The sequence below is a fragment of the Euprymna scolopes genome, chromosome 42 (genome assembly GCF_053919585.1).
Source record: "Euprymna scolopes isolate OS-2025 chromosome 42, ASM5391958v1, whole genome shotgun sequence".
NCBI classification, from domain to species: domain Eukaryota; kingdom Metazoa; phylum Mollusca; class Cephalopoda; order Sepiida; family Sepiolidae; genus Euprymna; species Euprymna scolopes.
In genome coordinates, this window is record NC_136523.1 from 27,276,363 (window position 1) to 27,288,969 (window position 12,607).

The 12,607-nt window shown below is 33.6% G+C and overlaps 1 protein-coding gene across 1 annotated transcript in view; it reads right to left on the reverse strand.

Moving 5' to 3' along the window:
• Nucleotides 1-11,569, reverse strand: part of LOC145267148 (uncharacterized) — a 44,995-nt gene extending 33,426 nt beyond the window's left edge. Inside the window, exon 1 of the mRNA XM_080123194.1 lies at nt 11,465-11,569. Coding sequence (XP_079979320.1) covers nt 11,465-11,569 — 105 coding nt within the window. The remainder of the gene's footprint in view (nt 1-11,464) is intronic.
• Between the last annotated feature and the right edge of the window lie 1,038 nt (nt 11,570-12,607).

Consider the following 12,607-nt stretch of genomic DNA (forward strand, 5'->3'; position numbering starts at 1 on the left):
AACACACTGCCGGGCACACCAAGTACCTTTGTGTGAAATATCATAAAAATTGGTCCAGCTGTTTTTGAGTGTATATATATATATATATATATATATATATATATATATATATACTCGCACACACGCACGCACACACAACCATTACAGCGTATTGTCTCTTTCTTTCTTTTTTTTTTTTTTTGACGACGTAATGTTATTCCTTTATTTAAAAAAAATGGTTCTTCCATTTTTTTCATTAACTTGACTTTAATTAACACTTTAAATAACATTTATTTATACAACTAAGAAGTTATTAACTTATCAAAATTGGGTTTGTCTTTGACTAACTAATCAAAACAAAGCACTCCCCATATTAACAATAAAACCACATTTAATATACATTACTCATGCATTTACGAAAACTTATTTAAAATTCTCTTTTCTCATTTAATCTTCTCATAAATTTCGATTGAAATTTTTTCGAAAATTTATATTTTTACACATTTATTTTATCTTGCACTTCATAGGCATAAAATGGCATTAAATCAACTCCTGACCAAGGTCGCGTAATACTGCGAGTATATATATATGGCGCCTGTGCTAGCTTAGATAAATCTACAGAATGCCAACATCAATATATTACATATAGAATTTCCACAGCTTTCAAAAAAATGTAGAATTGAAGTTTAAAGCGAGATAATAACAAATTTCCGGTAATATTGTGGAGAAGAAATATAACACTTTATCTTATATTTATATATATATATATATATATATATATATATATATATATATATATATACATGGTAGACACCACTTATCAAGGCCTGTAAACCACGCAGGGATAAGTGTTATTGCGTGTACAGTAATCAATGGGATGATATCGTAGTAATCGTTAGTAATGGGGATTTGATAAAGTGTCTTATTGAAGTGTGCGGTTTATCAGGAATTTGTTTATGTTGGACTTGAAGACATCCAAGTCGTAGTCAGGTGGGAAACAGGCAATCAGAAGAGAGTTCCACAGGCGTGCACTTCTGAGAGAGAAGTTTTGTTCATGGAATGTACGTTTTGATTTAGGCACAAATAAAGAGTGGGGAAAATTATTGATAGTGGTTTCAGCTAGATGGGTGTTTTTCGTGAAAGATTAACGAGGGAGGACCAGAGATTGAAGTTCAGACGAGCACTTTCTATGGAAATAACGATAAAACAAAGACAGGCTCGCAACGTCTCTTCTGTGGGAGAGATGTTGCAGGGAAGAGAAAAGGGCATCCCCCCTTAGCCACGAAGTCTATTTTGTACTCTGTCGAAGCAGGATAGGCTGTTTTTAGCAGTTCATGCCCAGATGTGGCAGCAGTACTCCATCCTTGGACGTAATTGGCTTTTATATAGATAGAGAATTGCATCAGCAGTGATATATCTACTGGAGCGGTAGAAGGATCTTACCATTTTTCCAGCGACCTTGGCAACAGACTTGATGTACGTGTTCCGTTTCAGATCAGGAGTAAAGGTCAGTCCCTAGAGCTTGTCAAAAGATATATTCAGTTCATTGTGCGTCGAATTAAAATAGATTGCAGTAATGAATGCATTAAAGGATACAAATCGAAATTAGTTACAAAAAGCTATGGTATGAACCCCCAAGAAATTGGGGGAGGTTGAAAGTCTTTGTATTTGTCTACGAAACGCTGAGGTTAATGTTAGTCAGCACGCTTCACCACAATACGGCATTCACACCCCACAGTTAAACCTACTTAACAACCCCAAAGTTATTACACTTTTATCTTAGCCAGGAGGCAAAGTAGCTGTCCACTCGTCTTTTTAATACAAATATATGTGACTAAGCACGGATTTTAAGAGTACATTTTTGGGGCGATGACACACCAGCTATGTAAAAACAAAATTAAGTAAATGTTTAGCAAGAATCTATAAAAAGATTTTCAGCTTTTAATGGCCAAAGATTGCATTTATAATTTATAGTCGTTAAGAAAACGGATTCAACCAATAAACGAGATTATGATTAAGACATTTGATTTGTTTCGTCGTATTTGAACGCGACTAATTTCTGTGCGGTATGTGTCAATGAAATAGAGGTCTAATGGCACTTACGCCTCAGGTAATTATATTTTTTTTAGATGGCGGGATAATCATTAAGTAAAACTCTTATCAAAAGTGTATTTTTTTTTTTTTTAGTTTTCATTAACATAGTTTAAAAAGAATTTTACTTTACATATATATATATATATATATATATATATATATATATATATATATATATATATGATTGTTGAGCTGGATTAAATCCGACGATATGAAATAAAATGGAGGTGGAAGGACCTGGATACTCAACGTTTCGACCGATTTATGCGGGCTTCTTCAAGAGGGATGGTCATTGACGAGAGAGTCGGAGGATTGGGGCTATATATAATGATGGGGGAGAGCAACGTGTTTTCCTTATGTAAATTAGATGTCATATATACATATATATACATTTTATGAGAGAAAAAAATAAATTAGAGTAAACTAGTGTGGTGGATTACGTCTAAAAGTTAAAATATCGTAGAGATTAAAAAAATTGTGTTTGGAAATATAGCGGCTCGAACGCAGACCCCACAATTTTATTATACCATCACTATTTAAGTTAAAACAAAGTATTCTTATGTACATCTATATCAAAAACACTTGTAAACGTTTTTTTTTTTTTAATTTTTTTTTATTTCCATACTTTGTGGACCAGGCGCGAACGCACACCACACAATTGTAATGAACCATCGTTCTGCCAGATCAAACATACCCATTGCTGTGTCTCGATACATCTTCTATCATTATATGTAATCAGTTTTTTTTTAAATAGTCAACCATATAGGAGCCTATTCGTGACCAGACACACACACACACACACACACACACACACATTCAGCTTTATATTATATATATATATATATATATATATATATATATATATATATAAAGGGAATTTTCTTCAAATAATGTTCTATAGTTAAGTGTTTTTTTTTATTCAAGAAGTCTGATGAAAGGCTGGTGAAATGAAGATTTTCAAACGACATAATGCTTGAAATTATCCGACCGGTATTGAAACAATTGTAACTTACAATGAAATACACTTTTTGTTGCTACCAATTCCTTTTTTGAAGTCTTGGTTTTTTAATACAGTATATATATATATATATATATATATATATATATATATATATATATATATATATATACTAGCTGGACGCTCGGCATTTCCCTGTTGTATCATACGCTTAAACAGGATATTTTAATTTATGCGTATGCATTATTATAGCATCAATTCTATATATATATATATGTGTGTGTGTGTGCGTGTGTGTGTGTGTGCGTGCATGTGCGTGTATCTCAACAATTATATTAATACAACTTTGAGTGCGTGTGAGTTTGTTTCTTATAGACTCCGAAACGGCTAAACAGATTTTCCAAAAACAAAAAGCGGTCAAATTTGACCCCTATTATGATCCCTTAATCCTTATTGTTTTCATCTCAAATCAAGTTAAGTTAGATCCACGCCCAAAGAAACCTATATCTAAATTTCAAGTGTTTAGACCCAAAATTGTCGGGGTAGTTTGATAGAGTTCTCAAAGGTCAAATCGTCGAAAATCGTTTAACTTTGAGTGTGTGAGTTCGTTTCTTATACACTCCGAAACGGCTGAACAGATTTTCTTTCAAAATTTGCAGAACTTTTGTGTATAAGTCTGGGAGTGATCTTAGTTAAGTTTTTTCTCATATACTCCCCGATTATTACCGATAATCGATAATCGAAAACGTTATCTTAATTTATCTATCATCGGTAAATCCATTTTTCCATGTCGTCGCTGAGCAACAATGATAGAACAACGGGCCATGAAAAATACTGTGGGTGAGTTGATGTTTTTTTTGTTTCTTTTTTGCATGACGTGATCTGTAGTTTCAAACTCCGCACGTAAATCTCTTAATTATTTTCATTAATTGCAAAGAATTTTATAAGACTTGAAAATTTACGTGTTTTTTTTTTTGTTTTTTTGTTTTTTTGCATGACGTCGCCTGTATGTTAAACCCCCGCACGTAAAATTCTTAATGTTTTTTTTCGTTAACTTTAAAAAAGTTTATAGAAAATAATTTTTTAAAAGAAACAGTAAGTTCTCTAGAGTGCAATGTAGAATAACTAGTGTATAGTATAATATATTAGTCGAGGTACCTTCTTATTATTTTATATTATTCTTATTACCATTATTAGTATCCGCATTGGTTAAAACAGCAGATACTCTTTAATAAATAATGAATTTCCTGGTTATAGAACAGGTGATTGAAATATTGTGATCGTGACTTTTGTGTGAAAAGTTGACCTCTTAATGAACTCTAAAAGGCCATAAATATCTTAAGAAACTCAGGAAGAGTAATTAGTGCTACTGATGATAAAAATCACTTTCCTATAGTACGCATTACAAACCAGGTCGAGCGAACGTTCAATTGATTATATATTAATGCTACATAAAATTGGGCGATATACAAAGGTTGTGTTGTTTCGATTGTTGGAACCTCATTTCTTATCTTTTCACAACGTTTCGACTGATGTAACGTCCGATTTTCTTAATGTCAAATTGTCGTTCTAACTCTCTCTCTCTCTCTCTCTCTCTCTCTCTCTCTCTCTCTCTCTCTCTATCTATCTATCTATCTATCTATCTATCTATCTATCTCTCTCTCACACACACACATTATGAATGCATCATTAGAATAAGACGATAGACTTTCCTTCATGTGAATCTCTCTGTCTCTGTCTGTCTGTTTGTCTCTCTCTCTCTCTATATATATATATAGATATATATATATATATATATATATATAGTCTTGAAATTTATTAAAGTCACCTCGTATATATATATATATATATATATATATATATATATATATATATATACGAGGTTACTTTAATAAGTATATATATATATATATATATATATATATATATTTAAATGATGGTTGTGTAGTTCCAACAAGAGAAAAAATGTATATTTAAAAGTGTGTATATGTATCTTCTCCTACCTATTCTCCATCTTACTTGTGTGTGTGTGTGTGTGTGTGCGTGTACTTATGTTTGAATGATTAAGTGCATGTATGCATGCGTGTTTTGGTTGGGAAAAAAAATTAACCAATATGTGCTTGACGTGTTAGTGGTGGATGTGTGTGAGTACGTGTGTGAGTGTGTAGGTAGGTATGTATATATATATATATATATATATATATATATATATATATATATATATGTGCTCCTACATATATTTTTATGTATGTGGGTGTGTATATGTGTATGTGCCTGCGTGCGTGTGCATGTGTATATGTACATGTATGCGTGTGTGATTGTGTGTGAGTGTGTGCTATACATGGGGAAAGAAAGTTTTAAAAAAAAATTTAAAAAACATAAAAACCTTTACCAAATGGACCAAAAGCGCCCTCTTTGAATCTAACTTTGACCGGACACTTTGAACACTTACTGTTGGAGACAGGATGTCTGAGACCACATCACTCTGAAAAACACATTTAGTATCAGCAGATGTAAAAATAACATTTCAAACTCCCATTTTAAAGAAAAACTTTTTATGAAAACATCTGAAGAGAGCAAACCTAAGCTCGAAATGCTTTATAAAAATATTTTAAAATAAAAATATGATAAAAACCTTTTAAAAAACCCACAATTGTTGATGGCTACACTCTTTTAAATATATATATATATATATATATATATATATATATATATATAACTACTTCATTTACTCACATAAATTTAATGTACGAAAGTATAGATTTATGCGTAAACTATAAGTATTTACTTCAAAAGTGCTCAATACGTAGGTAGAGCTAGTTAGTAATTACAATATATATATATATATATACATATATATACGAGGTTACTTCAATAAGTATATATATATATATATATATATATATATATATATATATATATATATATATATACATATATTTATACACTTCAGAATTATCTTGCAATCAACTGGTATGGAAACCTGTGATTATAGGTCTTACAAAATATTACTTATTACTAGAAAATGCTGAACTTAGTAATTTTTTAGCCTCGTTCACTGTGCACTCACGGGGGACCACGTATGCTTCACTTGTTTAATTCTAAGTCTTCGTTTAGGCAAAATACACCTCGCATTTTCGCAATTAATAAAGGAAATCCACAAAAATCAAAAAAATAGATTTTAAAATTCTTTTTCATCATTCAATATCACCATCTTTCATTCTACGAACATTTCGCCGATAAAGTAATTATATTTTTCTCGGAATCGAAAACGATCAGAATTAATCGATAACATTGACAACATATTTCAGGAGTTAACAGCTTCAATTAATTATTTTATACTAATAATCTACAAGATATTGCCTTTCATGCGACGAATATTTGCACTGTAGAGTAATTTAACTTTCATCGTTGCCTCTTTCGGAGTTAAGCACTTCAATTAATTATTTTACAACAATAAACTATAAATCGTAAATTATGACCGCCAGAAGATCAAAAAGAATTGTTTACTTTGCTATTCGCGCTCATCCAAGTTGTCTGTGACTAACAAAAGCAGACGATAATTTTAGGCGCCATGCTGTCCTCCATCTTTGAATTAAATATTTATTCGCATAGGTTTTCTTTTTAACAACCGGAAAGGAAGACTCGATAAATATATTGTTCGCTTTGAAAACAACTGAAATGTGTTGAGGATCCAATCAATAATGATACGGACAACGACCAAGAACGGAATAGAACGTTTGTTCATATTTTATATACCGTACAATCGAACAATTATTGTTTTCCCCCTGAATGCCAGCCAGTGGCACATAGTTAATACAGGGCCGAAACGATAAAGATGTCGCCCTAGAAAATACGATATGATTCCATTTCCGTTTTATGAAAACCTGATTTCTTTCTTTTTTTTGTAGCTGACCATCTACTAGTTGGCCAGTGGTGTACAAAGCTTCTATCCTCTCTAGAAAGTGACACAATGTTCAACTAGCGAAATCGGAGATGTGCCGCTGTACAACTCATACTCTATACCGATCAAAGTTATGACAACAGGACCATTGCCAGCACCCTCAAAATGCATCAGTGACTTGCCTCGAATAACAGGGATTTGAACAGGGTGATAAAAACGAAGTTTCCGGCCACGTTATTTTATTTGGTGTGGTTTCAAGTGAAGGCCACATTATGTCACCTCACATCTTCGAAGATGGCTTGAAAATCAAAGCCAAAGTGTATATGGATGTGCTGAAGAGTGTGGTGATCATCTGCTGCAATCAGGTGACCCCTGGCAGACCCTAGGTTTGACAGCAGGACTCGGCGCCGGCCAACAAGTCCAAAGAGATCCAAGCGTGGCTTTAGAAAGAGTGCTACGACTTTGTACCTTCTCTCACTGGCCCCTCCTCCCTCGACCTGAACCCGTGAGACTTCTTCGTTTGGTCATACGGTAAGAACACCACCAACATGACCTCCCACAACACTAAAGCTAGCCTAATCACCGCTATCCGCCAAGTATTCGCCGAGCACTCAACAGCGCTTATGGAAAAGCCATGCTCCCAGTTCCGGAGTAGTATCGAGGCGATGATTGAGGGTGAAGGTGGTTACATTGAATAAATAGCAGCTATCCTACATAATTAAGTTACCTGAATTGATTTTTTTTCAATAAAATGTTTAAATAAAGCTGCATCGTTGTTTTTTAGGGCGACAATTTTCTCATTTCATCCTTTATTATAAACATTAAATGTTTAAAGGTCTGAATCTGAAATTTGAATCCGTGGTGTTATCGCCAGCTAGTGTCTGCTCGGTGCAGATAACAACTAAAATCCAAATCTTAAAGTTTACGTTTCTAAATTTTTGAGATGGGGATTGATTATTTGGAATACAGGAGGACCCGGGATACGGTGACCCTTGTTACGTTTCATTATTATTATTATTATTATTATTATTATTATTATTGTTGTTTGTTATTATCATTGTTCGTTGTTATTATTATTGTTGTTTGTTATTATTATTGTTCGTTGTTATTATTATTGTTGTTTGTTATTATTATTGTTGTTTGTTATTATTATCGTTGTTTGTTATTATTATTGTTGTTTGTTATTATTATTGTTGTTTATTTTTATTATTGTTGTTTGTTATTATCATTGTTGTTTGTTATTATTATTGTTGTTTATTTTTATTATTGTTGTTTGTTATTATCATTGTTGTTTGTTATTATTATTATTGTTGTTTGTTATTATTATTGTTGTTTGTTATTATTATTATTGTTGTTTTTTGTTATTATTATTGTTGTTTATTATTATTATTGTTGTTTGTTATTATTATTGTTGTTTGTTATTATTATTGTTGTTTATTATTATTATTGTTGTTTGTTATTATTATTGTTGTTTGTTATTATTATTGTTGTTTTTTGTTATTATTATTGTTGTTTATTATTATTATTGTTGTTTGTTATTATTATTGTTGTCTGTTATTATTATTGTTGTTTTTTGTTATTATTATTGTTCGTTATTAAGTCTTTTTAATAGTGAGAGTCTTAGAGTCTTATTAAGTATGATGTTGAAAGACTTAGAGAGAGGAATGTTGTTGTAAGAGAGATTGTTCGTGTTATGACGATTCATATATATATATATATATATATATATATATATATATATATATATATATATATAATGTTCATTCTTAGATGTGTAATAGAAGCTCTTTGAGTGAGGAGATAGTGTTCAGACAGTCTTAGTGTTCATATTGTGTATGTAAGATGTGTATGTAAAGACATTTTAAACCACATGATATACAAGACATATAATAACAATTGTCACTTTACCTTTTGTAGAATTACAACACAAAGACGACGTTTATAAAAACACATGATAGGTTTATTTCTTCTCACGACGGGCCGTGGTTTTCTGAGTCAAGAATTCAAAGCTTCACATTCTAAGTTTCAAAAGTGACCGTCTCGCTTCTAGACGTTCGAATCCCAACTGCAGACTATCGTCTCGTCCTCAAACTTCCTCTCTGTTTCTCCCCCCGTTTCTCCTTAGTTTCTAACTATATCTAGAACTTCCCATTTTCCATGACGTCATACACATGTTAAAACATGTGTCTTCTTTCACGTGTTCTGGACATGCGTGTCCAAAACTTTTTCCTTTGTTTACAAAAGGAATTTTAACCTATATTCCCAGTAACCTATTTTTCCAATATGTTAAAACATGTTTATTAAATTATCTTGTAGTTGCATTCCTAAATTGAATTTTTCATAACAGGATTGACAACGCACATTCTTTTCTTGAAACTATTTTATCTCTAAGTTAAACAATGGTTTGTTTTACATTCCATTGCTAATTCTCTCTCGTAATCTATTTCTAAACCTAAATTACGAGGTTCGAATTTCGTCTATGCTATTTCATTTTCATTTTAATTAAATCTCTCTATTTTTATACTTACATGAAAAGGGGACATCCCTTATCATGTAACAACCCTAAGATACGTTTTTTTTTTTCAGATTACGATATGGAATATGATGTTTTTCCTGCCCCGTGTTACGATATTCGCCCCGTCTTACGGTGTTATTCATAATGTTATTTGATTATATGCATTTGTATTATATACTGTACTGTATTTTGTTATTAATTTTTAATGCGGTATCCCGTGATTCCGTTGTATTTGGATTCTTCAGATTACTCTTTTCAGCTTGGCAGCCGTAGATCCTAGAATGAAAGCGTGATAATCCTTTCGATTAAATAAAAGTTTTTGTCAAAAACTTCGTGCAAATTCCCAAGTTCGACTAGATGCACCTGAAGAAGATCGAACGTTACATCGACCGAAAAGCTGTGAAAATAGCACCCAAGATAAGAACAGTGTTCGTATTATTTGAATTCATTGAACTGCTGTTATCATCTGGATTGTGATTTTCACAACGTTTCGATCGATGAAACCTCCTACCTTCTTCAGGTATATCTTGTCCAACTCGGGAATGTTTCTGTCGAACTCGGGGTTTTCGACGAAATTTCGAGCGGAACCCTTTATTTACTTAACGGGGCTAGCGTGCTTTTGTTCCGTCAGCCATGACTTAACAGAGGTCCTAAATGATTCGCAATTGTATTTTTCGGTCGCCCTCACTAAGGATTGAACCTTCAACCTTCAGGACAACATAACTTTTTACAATTGATTTTTTCCAAGTACTCTAACCACTGCGCCACGAGTCCTTGCGCCTGGATCCGTGGCGCAGTGGTGTGAGTACTTGGAAAAATCAATTGTAAAAGTGATATTCTCCAGAAGATTGGAGGTTCAATCTTCAGAGTGGGCGACCGAAAAATACAATTTCGAATTACTTAGAACCTCTATCCAGTTATGCCTGACGGAACAAAAGCACGCTACCCCCGTTAAGTAAATAAAGGGCTCCGTTCGAAATTCCGTCCAAATTCCCGAGTTCGACAGAAACATTTCCGAGTTCGACAGCATACATCTGAAGAAGGTCGGAGGTTACATCGACCTAAACCTTGTGAAAATCACGCTCAAAATGAGAACAGTAGTCCGTTGAATCCAAGTAATAAGAATAACCAATCCTCATCTCCAAAATTCAGAAACGTCATAAAAACACTAATCGGAAGAAATAAAATGAAATGAATGTTAGCAATTACTTGCCTAAGACTACAACGTGTGACACAACGCTGCTGGAAATGATACTTAGAGAAAGCATTTCGGTTACAAACAAAAATAGATATGATATTCCGCCGTAGGGTCGTCTCAGGGAATCAATGATAAAGAATAAGAAATGGGAGTGTATATATCTTAGGACCAAGCCCAACTATAAGTCATCCCAACAAGACTAGTGATTCAAGTCAGCCTTGATTTTTTTTTCATGAAATCTGCTCCAGACAAATCATGAAGCCATTTGATTTAAGAATCTAAAAAGAATTCTACTCCAAGGCCAAAAGCTACTGTCAGAAGTAATAGACCTAGAAAATAGTGATACTTTGTAAGAAACATCGTTCATGAAACATGAGGATTAGAGGATAAAGGGAAACAAGAGTTACCAGACTGCCTAAATAAGTTTACAAAGTGATTGCAATTAGTTTGTCATCGCCGGCCAATGTCTGCTCGGCACAAAACTACAAGTACAAATCTGTTTGAGTTTGTGTTTCTGAATTTTTGAGGTGACGATTTGTTATTCGTATTATTTGGATTCTTCTGACTACAGTTCTCATCCAGGCAGTCTTGGATCTTGGAACGAAAGCATTATATTCTCGTGGATTAATTACATGTTTCCGCCCGAAACTTCGTGCAAACTTCCGAGTTTGACAGAAACATTCCCGAGTTCGACAAGATACACCTAAGAGAAGATCGAAAGATTACATTTATAACGTAGCGATTACAAACGAAAAAATGAAATAAACAAAAATCCAGGTCGACATTTTTTTTTAGTTAAGGTTTTATTGCCGTTACTCTCATATCCCGACACCTCTTAAAAAGTCTCTCGCTGCCACACGTCCATCTAGCTTGATAGCGTTTCTCTTTCTTTGGACCGCATGCTGGAGACAGCCGACCCATTTTCGTATTCGACCTTACACGTCCATTTGGTGTATAGCAGGGGGTTTCATATTGGAGATCATATATCGAGAGATGACGGGGACATATAACGGGTACATGTAATACAGGATTGGCGATGATGAGAGAAACATTTATAACAGAGTGAGAGGAGAGAGATGGGAATTCATTATTGAATGAATGTGTATTACTGTTTTTTTACGTCAGAGGGGGAGAATCATTACTTATGATGGCGGAGGGGGACACATTACTTGGAAGGGGGTTATACAAAGTTCATATTAAGATGATTAACACATTACCTTCAATTGTTGAATGACGACACGAAGACAAACAGTTACAAATATCGATGGTGATTCTTTATTTCATTTGACCGGTCGAAATGATGATGACGTCAGGAATTCAAATTCGGGATCTACATAGTTTAATTTCTTTCTTTCGCTTCCAAAGGACCCTGACTCCAACTCTCTCTCTCTCTCTCTCTCTCTCTCTCTCTCTCTCTCTCTCTCTCTCTCTCTCTCTCTCTCACACACACACACACTCACTCACTCACTCTCTCTCTCTCTCTCTCTTTGACTAGCAGACTACTGTTCTGTCTCTACTCGACTGTCGCCTGTCTACTGCCTGACTCTTCTAATCTGCTAATCCTAGCTCCTATTATTGAGAATTCCCTTTTTGCTATGACGTCAGATGTGTGGTTCCAAAACGTGACCAACTCACGTGGCTCAGCACACGTTTTCCAAACACACTTTTGACAACAAAGAATTCTCAACTAACCTATTTTTTAATTCAGTTTTCATAAAAGAATGAACAATTAAATTCGTTTTACAATACAAACAATATCTATTTCCAAAACAATAGCTAAATTCTAACATTCCAATTTCTGAATCTATTCTGAACCTTGCTTACAAGGTTCGAGTCTCAGATTATCCAATCTCATTTTCTTCTCGCGCACACTTCCTAATTCGCATATGCATTATTTCTGGCTTCTACTGCTGTTGCTAATCTCTTTGCAGGCCAGCCATCCTTTTCTGCTGCCGATAT